Source organism: Sesamum indicum, linkage group LG5, assembly GCF_000512975.1.
Source record: "Sesamum indicum cultivar Zhongzhi No. 13 linkage group LG5, S_indicum_v1.0, whole genome shotgun sequence".
NCBI lineage: Eukaryota > Viridiplantae > Streptophyta > Magnoliopsida > Lamiales > Pedaliaceae > Sesamum > Sesamum indicum.
Window position 1 is genome coordinate 5,054,829 of NC_026149.1, and position 11,679 is coordinate 5,066,507.

Below are 11,679 nucleotides of genomic sequence, written 5' to 3' on the forward strand. Positions count from 1 at the left end.
TTTGAAATTTTGGTATTTATATAATCATTTAACATACTCAATTTTAGATTTTTAAATTTTTGATCAATTAATTTTTCTAATTCTCCTAATAATGGCTTGAAATTTAAACCCACAATATCTGGAGATGGTTGAATTGATGATCTAGCTATGGTTTCTTTATTTGTCCCATCAATTGGTGTTTTATTTGAATTGGCTTCTTGTTGCCAATCAACAACTTTACTAATTTTATTATAATTTTATAAAGTGCTCTCCTATAATATTTAAATATAGATTTGTATAATCTAATTTTTTCAATAATTCATGTATTTGAGCCATTAAAGTATCATATTCAATTAATTTTGAAAATGCTTTAAGATTAATTTCTATTTGGTTTAGGTTCATTTTAAAGGGTTGTTAAGGGAGGGCACAAACACTACTGAGTAGCCAATGCACATTAGTCATAAGTAAGTTCTCCCAAGGGAAAGTCTTGATACCGTGCCCACATGGCGCCCAAGATCATAACCAGTAACCTAAGGATAACAGATTTCCATCACCTAATAATAGTTTGGACACAAGTCTTGATACATGGCAACGAAGATCATAACCAGTAACCTAAGGACAAGAGATTTCCATCACCTAACAATAGTTTGGACGACGACGGTCTCATTTTCACTTTGAGATTCAATGACATTGACTTTTAACACAAAAATAATACTACGGTTGCATATTCCCGAGCATGAAGCAACATACTCATACTGCAGTTCCTTTCGCAATTTGCACGACAGCAACATCGTTACCAAAAACCATCCACACTTCTTCATGCCAATTTCGACCTTTTTTCTCCAAGTTCGACGAGCATGGTCAACAAGGCTTCACACATTTCACAGGCATCAGGCTCAGTGGGATCTTTCTTCCAAGAAGAGTATACCATCCAGGAATGGTCGAGTTTCTTGTCAGGCTTGACGACAACGGAACCTGGAACTTCAGCATCGCGACATGTCACAAGGCCATCGCTCTTCTCACCATACCGTAGTTGCAGGTGGAGTGCAGAGAGAGCCATGGCAGCAGAAACAGGAAATATAACAGGCACCTTTCGCGCTGCGAGGACAGCATCTTCCGCTTCCTCACTGAAAAATGGAGGAAGCCAGGGAAGTTCTGCGTGTGCGATGTGCGACATTGTTGCAATGACACCTGGGGCCACACTTGCTTCAGAATGGAAGGAGATGAGTGGAATATTATCAGGAAGTTTGTGGTTGCGGATGAACTCCTTCCGTTTCTCGTAGGTAAGGTCCTCCAGCGCCCTTATATCACCCTTCACAAGAGAATTACTGTTATTCACTCAGTAGATAACTTGATTGCAAGAATATTACAAAGCACTTCTGCCAAATCAGAGTTGAAGCGACAATCCCTTCAAATATATTATTCACAAATCATCTACAGTAATTTTTATTTCCTTAAAAAACAGTATTAAACACATTTTTAATCTACTCTGAATAATTTTCAACCATTATCAAATTATTTGGCATCTACAATAACTTTTTGTCCCCTTTGATAACAATACCAAACATATGATGCATTTTCAACAATTTTTTAAATCTCCAAAAATAAATGATGATACACACTTTAAAATTTCCAAAACCCAAATTCATTTTCTCAAACCTTTCAAAACCTATGTAAAACAACTCCAAACAAAGTGAATATAAAATGTGAGATAGAAAACCATCACTTAAACCAAATGTAAAGCAAATATATATATATATATGTATATGTATATGTATATATATTTACTGAACAAATATCGGGAGCCATCTTTTCAAGAGAACCGAGAAGCAGATCCAGTTGCAAGGTTATTTCTGAGATTTGAAAACTCTCAACAGTTTCTCAGCATCACTAAAGCATTTCTCATGCATCGCAAGGATGCAAACATGTCTATCTTCAAAGGTTAAGGAGAAAATTAAGATCTCAGTGCTCTCCAATTAGAGAGTAGTCCACCAGCGGATGAATAAGGCATAACTAGATCACATCACCCTCCACTTACAGATGGAGCTTTGATACTCCAATCTCACTTATCAGTTTAACGGCAAGAGCCTGCTTTGGTATGCTAATCTTCTCAATCACAACACAAACTGAACATTTATAAATCACACCAAAAATCAACAAAAATACCTCATTCATTGTTACCATTTTATGGAAAAATTCTCCTGGGAACTAAAATAAGAGAAAATCTAGCTTTAAGGAAATAGGAACCTCTAAAAATATAAAGAGTAAAATAACTTTTAAAGATTGAATCCTATAGTTATTATCATTAAATGACATTTGTATAGGAAAAAAACAAGATGATTTACATATTTGCAGAAAGATGACTTCTAAATGTATGACTTAATGCAAAGTGAAAAAAGAAGTGATAATTCACTGCAAATAGTTTGGCTGACTGAATGTGAAAATTTTAAATTATAAAAGAAAACCCAATAAAAAATTCTATGTATTAAAGAAATTATAGAATAATAGAATTTATAAGAAAATCAGTTCTATATAAAATTACATTGATGTCCATGCAATTGTACAATTAAGTCTACAAAAGTTTGAATATTACAATTGCCCCTCTTCAAAGTCCTTTTATTTTATAACTAGAGCCCTACAATGTATTTCTTCTCGTAAAATAATTAAAAATTTTAAATATTTAAAGAACTTTTGACCATGGACAAAGCTAAATTTCCGAATTCAAATTTGAGTTCATAATACCATACTTATATTTAAATATCAATTTATGCCATTATCTTTTCTCTTTCTAAATTTTCACTCACCTACATTATGTTTTTATTGTCAAAAGCAAGAAAGTTCAGTTAACTTCCAAAGTGGATTTTTTAAACAAAACTAATTGATTGTTTCACATAATTATCATAACCACGTAACAAATTCATTAATTTTTCAAAAAACAAGACAAAATGATGTCAAACTTAAAAAGCGATACATACAATTGGATTACTAAAAATTAAAAAAGAGGATTTAAGTAATTCAGAATATACTTATTAATTTATGGGATATGGTTTTAAAACTTTATCACAAGTTAAAAAAATTAAATTTTTAGTATAAATTAGATAAAGGGTAAATTACATTTTGCCATCCGAACTATACGCGTTTTTACACTCTGCCATAGAATTTATTTTTTGTGTCAACTTATCATCACAACTTTGTAAAATTTGCACTTTGCATACATGATCCTTTTTTTTTTTTGTTGATTTTTCTGTCAGAAAAACATCACATATTGTATATATGTGAAAAATATCACATCACATAATCCTTAAATATCACATATGCATTGCATGTGATGTTTTTCGATCAAAAACTTGGTTGAAAAATAGTTATAAATGACAAAGTACAAAATTTAGTAAAGTTAAGATGGTAAATTGACACAAAGAAAAAGTTTAGATGTCAAAGTGTAAAAACGGTCAAAGTTCGAGTGACAAAATGTAAATAAGCCTTAGATAAATTTCAAAAGAAACTGTATGAATAGAGTCAAATTTTAGAGACACTTTTATAAGTGTAGACTAGCAATTAGATTGAAATTTATTATTTTATTAAAATAATGATATTGGATGGTATCATAAAATGTTAAAATTATATGTCGGATGATAATAAATATTAGTGAAGGTATATGTGATTTAAAAATTTTAAGGGGGTGTATTTGCATTTAAATCAAACTTTACAGAAGGGATTAATTTCAATCACTTAACTTAGTCAACCAAAGGTGAAATTGGATTTTCATTCAATTTTTATGTTGATGTTAGCGAACGTCGGTGATACTGTTAAAGGTTGGGTCTATTTGGTAGATAACAAAAAATGATAAAAGTACTAGATCTAATTCCTAAAACTCAAGAGAATTTACGTATAACTAGACCAAATCTTAAGGGAAGGTGTATTAGCCCTAAAAATAAGCACAACATGCAAATAATTCAAACTAATCAAATAATTCGATGCATTCTTTGCACTAAAATCTTTAGCTAATTTAATTTTTATGAGATATAAATCATATACATTAATTAACAAATTCATTACTGCAATGCAATGTTGTATTCAGATGAATGATTATCAAAATGAAGACTCTGATCTATAAGAAAGACCTAAGGAGTTTATATCATAATATTCAGATAACAACTATTTTTCCTCAACAGTACTCGATAAATTAGAAAAGGTGGTATCCAATTGTACAAAGGAAACCATCACTGAACCAACATCATAACTAAATATTACAATTTTATGCAAGAAAAACTAAAAAATGTCCAAATTTGGAAAGTTTTCCATTTCCTCGTCTCCCTTATGGGATTCATATAAATAACAAAATCCCATTTAATTAAATTTGGGAATACGGATTGCAGATTTTAGATATGCCTTTTTAAAATGTGAAATGCATGTTTTAGAAGTAGAACCTGAATTTCGGATGCATCAAACAAGTACGAAGATAGTGTCTATTTTATATTCAAACTTCATATAACATTTTATATTTGCGCCTCTAATATACAAGAAGCTGCAGCAAAAATTACTGAAGCTTACTTTAAGATCGACACACTTATCAAATTTCAGGACTGACCACAATTTTTATAATCTGGTAATTTTCATGCATTCTTCATTTTTCTTTTTCTTTTTGTCGTAGATTGATAAGAATATGGACCAGGAGAACAAGATTTCAGTTTCTGAAATAAAAAATGAATTTATAGAGATGAGTGGATTTGGAGCAGTGTAGATTCCTATAACTTTTCATTTAATAAATTTTTAAGTTATGACATTTTTTCTCCCTCAAATATGTAAAAAGTTACCAGGCCTTCTATAATTGTCAGAATTTCTACTTCCTCAAGGTTAGTTTTTCCAGTTACTAATAATCTCATGAGATCATTTTCAAGGCTTTTAAGAAAAAAATACGATTACTTTAACTTGGGTTTCTTAGGTCAGCAAACATAATTTGGAATGTGATAATTACTTACTGAAAATACATTTGGTAATCTTGTTTCTATATAAAAAATGATCTAACTTCTTCTGCTCTGAGAGTATTTTGAGTTGTTGGTACTGTCACATAGCAAATTCAAGGACTACCATTCAACTACACCATTAATAAGTTAGTGAATCCCCACATATATACGCCTTGCCTATGTAACAGGCAAGGCAAGATCCTACAGTGGTCCCCAGATGACATTGCATAATTTACTCCAACACATCAATGATAATTTGAGCAACACAGAATGTTACCTTGATCAGTTTGCATATCAAAAACTCCATAATTCTCCGGGTTTCCTTGTCAGCGACCTGGCCTTCACGAAGAATATCAGATGCTATAGGTGTGCCACCATAAGGACTCTGCACTAGTGCCAATCCTGCAACTTTATCTCTCAACTCCTGTGAATAAATTGACAAAGCAGCAGCAGCATCAACTCCACCCTTGCTGTGACCTAGCAACATCACACGCTTGCCAGACCCCCAGTATAGCTCCTCTATATATTGCTTTAGTTCCCAAGCATTGTGTTCAACTGATGCCTTCAGAAGGTATCAAAAGAATTACAAGAAATTTATCATTTACTTCGTGAAAAAGTGAGGGTAGAAGCTAATAACATCAACAATTGGGGAGAGTTCAGTTCACAGATTAAGATAAATAAAGAAGTTTAAAGTACCTCACTGTGAATTTTAGCAATATGGCAGGCTAGACCCATCTTTGAGAAAAACCTCTTGGTGCTCACGAAGTACAAGGGGCCATGGTTGCTAAAAAGTCCTAATCAATTGGATTAGGAGGATAATGCATCAGAAGACAACATCTAAAGTCATGACATTTAAGTAAACTGGGAATGCAAGACAATGGAGCTTGTTAAACCTGGAATCAGCAGGTAAACAAATGAATCAGGGAGTTTGTGCAGCCCATTCCTGAAAGAAACACATAGAACTACATGAGTTCTGATTATGGTTATGCATACTTGAGAATGACAATCACAAAAAAATTTCATAAACCAAGTATAGATTGGAAAAACAAAATAGGATTCTATGCACAGAAAGAGACCTAAGTTTTTTAATTGTTTTTCCTAATTATTTCTACAGATTTTGGTAAAAGATACTGATGGTATAAATATATAAATTATTTCTACAAATCTGCTCTGTGCTTCCAAAAGGCACGCGTCGCACAGCCGTGGGCCATGGCTCCAAAGCACCTTTGTGCAATGGGACACCATGTGCCTTTAATAACTATGGACAACCTAAAGCATCTCATTGAGTTTTACAACAAATCATGTCGTTTCCTGTTATCTTTAAAGATTGTCTTTTCCAGACCTCTGTGACTCCATTCTTTCCATCCATTCTTCAAAGAATAAAATCAGAATCTCTGTCTACATTCTACCAGATTTAAAAACAGTTCAAGCTGAATTTTAGAGAGGAGTCCTCCCTAAGTCCATTTCTCCTGTTCATTCTTCTGAAAGGAATCTATGGCTGCAATCTACCATAGACTTGAAAGCTGCTTCACTTCAAATAGGAATGAACCTTATGGCCCATGTTTTTCTATCTAATGTATAAATTTTCAGTAATCATGTAGCATTATAATCCTCGCTTAACTTCTATGTGGAACACTGTACAAGGAAAACCTTCAAAATTGAATAAGAACCATTGACTGGTGAATTGATTAAGGCCTTATTTGGATAGACGGATCTCGATTTAATGAATGAATATGGATAAAGGATTATGAATCTGTATTCAAGAAATGTGAAATCCGTCATAATGCCACAAAAAATAGTTTAAAATAGACATTGATGGATTTGAAATCCTTTCTCATATTGAGTTATCCAAGCAAGATCAGACAATTTGATATTATGTATTTGAAATCCCTAAACTCTAAATTTATCAACCCAAAGACAATGTAAAAGCTTAGTTTCTAGGGAGGAGTCTAAGATTGCCTTTCACATGCACGCGACACTCTTTTGGTAAAACCCAACACATTACTTCTTTCTCATAATTGATGACATTTGAACCCGGAGCTTCTTCAGCTTGTCTTTGAAACCACTAAATGCTTAAACTTCTATTCAGTATATCTAATAAAAAATTTAAGTTAGAATCTTGAATTTGTTTCTAACTAGATATTCTGTTTCTCTTTTTCCTTCTCCCTATCTGTTGAGACCATAATGTTTCTTTCTATATCATGTACTGTTTTTCCTTTTTCTTTCTCCTGGTTTTGTGACCTAGATCTTCTATTTGTGGGACAAAGGTTCATTTCCTGCCATGTTGTACTTATACTCCAAAAAGTTTGGTAATGGTCATAGTTTCTGCGCTAATTTGGTTTTTGGTACAGATGTTCAACATTTTTTCATCAACAATGAATTTCGCATTTCAAAGTATGCGAAGCAGCAATCTGGCACCCAAAACCTTAGAAAATAAACTACTAGTACTGAAAAAATCTATACATGATCAACTCCTCAAGAAAGTTGGTTTATCATGACTACTATACTGATACAGTTTTTACTTTTAAGTGGCAAACCAATTGATAGGGCTCCAATGCCTCTGATCAGAAACACAATGCATCTGGGAGAAAAGCGAATAATTATAGCCAGGGAACTTGGCGGCATTTGAACAATTAACTTTCAGCACTAGCTTTATGAGTAATGTAGAAAAAGGAAAAAGGTTGTTTCGGTAATCAGCCTTTGGTGAAAATTCATTGAGATTTTAAGGGAACAGAATCAAATGTATTTGTGCATCATGATTAAATTGTTTTGAATTGCATAATCAATGGGCATCACTTACCTAATTTCTTGTAGCAGCTCCAGGAATCTAGCTGAACCATCCTCCACAGGGGCCATTCCAGGAGCACATTGTAACCACCCAATGTCATCAGAAGAACCATGCAAAGTTCTCAAAACTCGAGATACAACACTAAAAATTGCAGACGAAGGTTAAGAACACAGAAAAGTCAAATATTACTGAAGCAACTAAAAAATGCTTCTCTGCTTCTGTGAAAAGACAGTTCGAAAATAAAAGTATTATCTTTTCTACCTCTGTGTGCGAGCTTGAATACATCTCATATGATAACAAGAATATCTCCAAGTTGCCAATGCTGATCTCCAAACAAATTCAAAACATAATATAGGGAGCACCAACCTACAAACCGTAGCGACCAACTGCAGTTCAATCGACTATTAATGATATAAACAAACAGGAAAACATAAAAGAATTACAATATGGGTAGATTCAGTATTAATTTTATCTCAGATATTGGTTCTGATTTCTGAAATTAAAGAATAGTCATAGTATTCATGCAGTGGCTTGAAACTTGAAAGAAAGCATTAGAGCAATAAGCTTACCCTTTAAAAATGAAGCGGACACCCCTACAGTAATTTCTATTTACAATTTCTAGTCGCGAATACAGGAACGACTGATCCTCAACATCTGAAGCTCCTTGTTCGTGAAAGCTAAAGGTTGTATCAGAGTTACAACATCTTGAAGAAGATGCATCCTCCATAGAAGAAAGTTTGTTATCATTGCAGGTTGGAGATGTTAAATGCTGACCACAAGAATTGATCTCTGATTCTTCTAACCATCTACTAACATCCCTTATCACAAGATCTTCTGCAACAACACAGCGTGCAAACAAAAAAGCACAAGGTATGAGCGAGAAATTAGACAAAACTATATGCAGTGTGCTGGAAAGGATATTGAGTGACATGTTACAGCATTTAGGCAGAGAGTGTAAAGAAAAACTCACCAAAAAATTCAATAACTCGACGAGTTATATAGGAAGCTAAGGTTAATAGACGAGAAAAGACATCTTCCATCTCCGAACAGGAAGAACAACAAATTGCAGAAAGATTATTTTCTGTCATGGCACGCAAAAAATGCTGACAAGTAGGCCTATATATATCCTGGATACAAAGTTTGAAATTAGACTGTGCTTAAGTTCATGATAGTAGCATACAAAAAGTGAAACAAGAACCACAAAAGAATACAAAGAGAGAAATGTACTTGAGATTATTGCTCTAACAAAAACTCAATTTGAAGCTTCCAGAATGGAAGGCAAGTAAATATATTGGAGATTAGGCTAAAAAGATATATCTGAAGACCCTATCTTGGAAAGAGGAAGCTGAAGTTTCCTATGATCTGGTACTTACCTATTGATGGGTGACGTATTGCTTCCAACTCCGGTAAACAACAATGTCCCATTTGCTCATTTACAACCTTCAGGCAATGAAATAAACATATAAATATGCCAACAAAAAAAAAAAGAGAGAACTACTAATTGAATGATTGAAGGTGATATATGCCAGTTCTCAGAGGACCATGGCTCAAAAAGTCTTCATTGTAAACAATTAACTGTAGAGCTTACTGAAAGAAGTAAACAATTAACTGTAGAGCTAATGGAAGGACGTAAACAATTAAATTTAAGTTTGTGAGAAGAATTGAACAAGTGCAACACTAAAATAGGCCTGAATCACTCAAGATTCACAGTAGAGCATGACATCTGATTGTAGTCCTAAAATTCAAACAGATTCATGCCAATGAAATCCAGCGGAGCATATGCTTCTAAACCAATAAACACAGGCAGACAACTTAAGCAAAGGAGAAGGGACTCAAGATTTTGGTTACCCACAAACATATGCAGATGAAGTAACATATGGGGACATAGGATCCTTGGATAGAAGGGCGTAGGTTTCTTGATTATATAAAAGAAATCGGATTTACAATTAGCAAGATCCAGCTATCTGATTATTTTCAAGTCCCACATTTCATCAAACAACAAAGATCAAGGCAACAAAAAAGTAATGAGACTAAGATTGACAAAATGGTAGAAATCAGTACCAGAGAAAGCAAGCCAAATCATATCAGAATGATGCAAAGACCACAAACCAATTCGCAGTTACAGTCTGGGAGAGAGTGGTTACTCAAAACTCTTGAGAAATGCAGTCAAATTGGATGGTTTTTGCCCCAAATCAGCAAGGCCCAGAATTGGCTGCCTGTTTACTAAAGCATATATAGAAAGAGAGAGACACACACACCACCACACATAAAAAAGAATAAAGAAAGCGGTAAGGCAATCTGGATGTCTCATTTCCAATAAAGAATGTAACTTTGCCCAAGAAATCCTAAAAATTACACCAAAAACATTCAGAATAAATGTGGGCTAGCACATTATTTACTTCAAAATACCCACCCAATTTAAGAAGTGGTTCAGTGAAAGAGGTAATTGAGAAAAGAAACACTGATCTTTTCCCAATACCTGTTACAATGGCCCACCACTCCTGAATTTAGAATTCAAACACGAAGGCAAATGGGCTCTTCCCAAATTCCGTGCTTTCAAAAAGCCCTCCAAAAGTTGAATCAATTGGCTTGCAAAAAAGCGCCAGAAATAGTGTAAGACAAGCAAAGGTGCGCAGTAACTGTAAAAAAGTGAAAGAGCACAGAATATAAGCCCCGAAAGCAGTGATTGTGTAAGGTAATTTCCAGACAACAGTTGGAAGTAAAGCACACGCGTCTGCACGCTGATGAGTGTTTGGGAAGTCAGCACACCAGCAGCAGAGGGTTGTAGATATGGAGTTGTAGATATGGACCCCAGATACATGGAATCAATTAGATTGCTTTGTTTGGAGGGAAGGCATCGTGGCCTCTTCAGGGTTCTTAGCCTCTTTCAGTCCATATTGATTCCTTGCACATTCATAGAAACGGTAATAACATAATTATATTAATATTTTAATAAATTAATTAATTAATATATCAATTTTATTAATATATTAATATAATAAATAATATTAAAATAAATTATAATAAATTCACATAAAGCGAGATAAATAAGATTGATTTAAATTGATTTTAAAATAAATTTGATGATTTATGTTGCGTTTTAATTTTTTACTGAATTATGATTCAAGAAATCTAAATTCAATAAGTTAAAGAAACAATCTTCTTTTTAAAGATAATATTTTAGTATATTATTTTACATCTCTAATTTTATCAAGTAGAATAATAAAATATAACTTAGAAGATATGTATGACGAATAAGCATAAACAATTATGCCGGACTTTAGGATAGGTGCCCTACTTCTCAAGCGGGCTGTCTATGCTTCAGTAGCAGGAAGAATTCCTTCCTTCAGGTAGTTTAGGAATGGTTCCTCTAATATGTACCAATATATAAGACAATTACGTTAGTTTTAAGAGGATTGTTATCGAGAGTTCCTACGGTAATAGTATAGGTGTTGTAGTCGGTTAAAGAGCTGGCCAGTCTAGCCAAGTAGTCAGCCTTGGTGCTTTCCGCACGTGGAATTTGATGGAGTTGGAAGCCTCTTCAGTTGGCTGTGAGCTTGTTATCTCCTGGAGGTATTCTTTCATTTTATCTTCCTTGACCTCATAGGTGCCTTCTAGTTAGTTTGTCACCAGTTGAAAGTTAGAGTAGGTGATTAGGTTCTTAGTTCTCGCATCTAGGGCTATCTTGATGCCTGCTATGAGAGCCTCGTACTCGATTTCGTTGTTTGAAGCTTTGAAGTCAAACCTTAGGGCATATTCCAGCTCGTCCCTTTCCAGGCTGGTGAAAACAACCTCGGCCCCACTACCAGTATGAGTGGAGTAGCCGTCTACATGTAGCAACCATTTCCTTTCATCTTCCTCAATGAGCTTGGCCTTTTTTATAAATTCAGCTAGTGCTTGGAACTTGATGAATGTTCTTGGTGGGTAGGACATAACATATTAGCTTAG

General features: G+C 33.9%; 1 protein-coding gene across 5 annotated transcripts; it reads right to left on the reverse strand.

Moving 5' to 3' along the window:
* Positions 506-10,514, reverse strand: LOC105162061. Of its 5 annotated transcripts, none has more exons than XM_011079967.2 (10): positions 10,145-10,514; positions 9,105-9,171; positions 8,702-8,858; positions 8,301-8,565; positions 7,993-8,097; positions 7,744-7,872; positions 5,837-5,886; positions 5,640-5,737; positions 5,221-5,505; positions 506-1,291 (listed from the first exon to the last, which is right to left on the reverse strand). In XM_011079967.2, the coding sequence occupies exons 3-10, from the start codon at positions 8,817-8,819 to the stop codon at positions 797-799; spliced, it is 1,545 nt and encodes a 514-aa protein (XP_011078269.1). In that variant the 5' UTR covers positions 8,820-8,858; positions 9,105-9,171; positions 10,145-10,514; the 3' UTR covers positions 506-796. The 5 variants fall into 5 exon arrangements, with proteins under 5 accessions (XP_011078269.1, XP_020549652.1, XP_020549651.1 ...); XM_020693993.1 differs by lacking the exon at positions 10,145-10,514 and adding an exon at positions 9,876-10,091; XM_020693992.1 differs by lacking the exon at positions 10,145-10,514 and adding an exon at positions 9,841-10,091.

Coding starts and splice junctions, on each gene's coding strand:
- LOC105162061 (XM_011079967.2), bottom strand. CDS start 8,819: ATGACAGAAAATAATCTTTCTGCAATTTGTTGTTCTTCCTGTTCGGAG. Junction 5,887..7,743: donor GAGCTGCTACAAGAAATTAG/GTAAGTGATGCC, acceptor TGTTTCTTTCAG/GAATGGGCTGCACAAACTCC. Junction 1,292..5,220: donor TGATATGCAAACTGATCAAG/GTAACATTCTGT, acceptor TCTCTTGTGAAG/GGTGATATAAGGGCGCTGGA.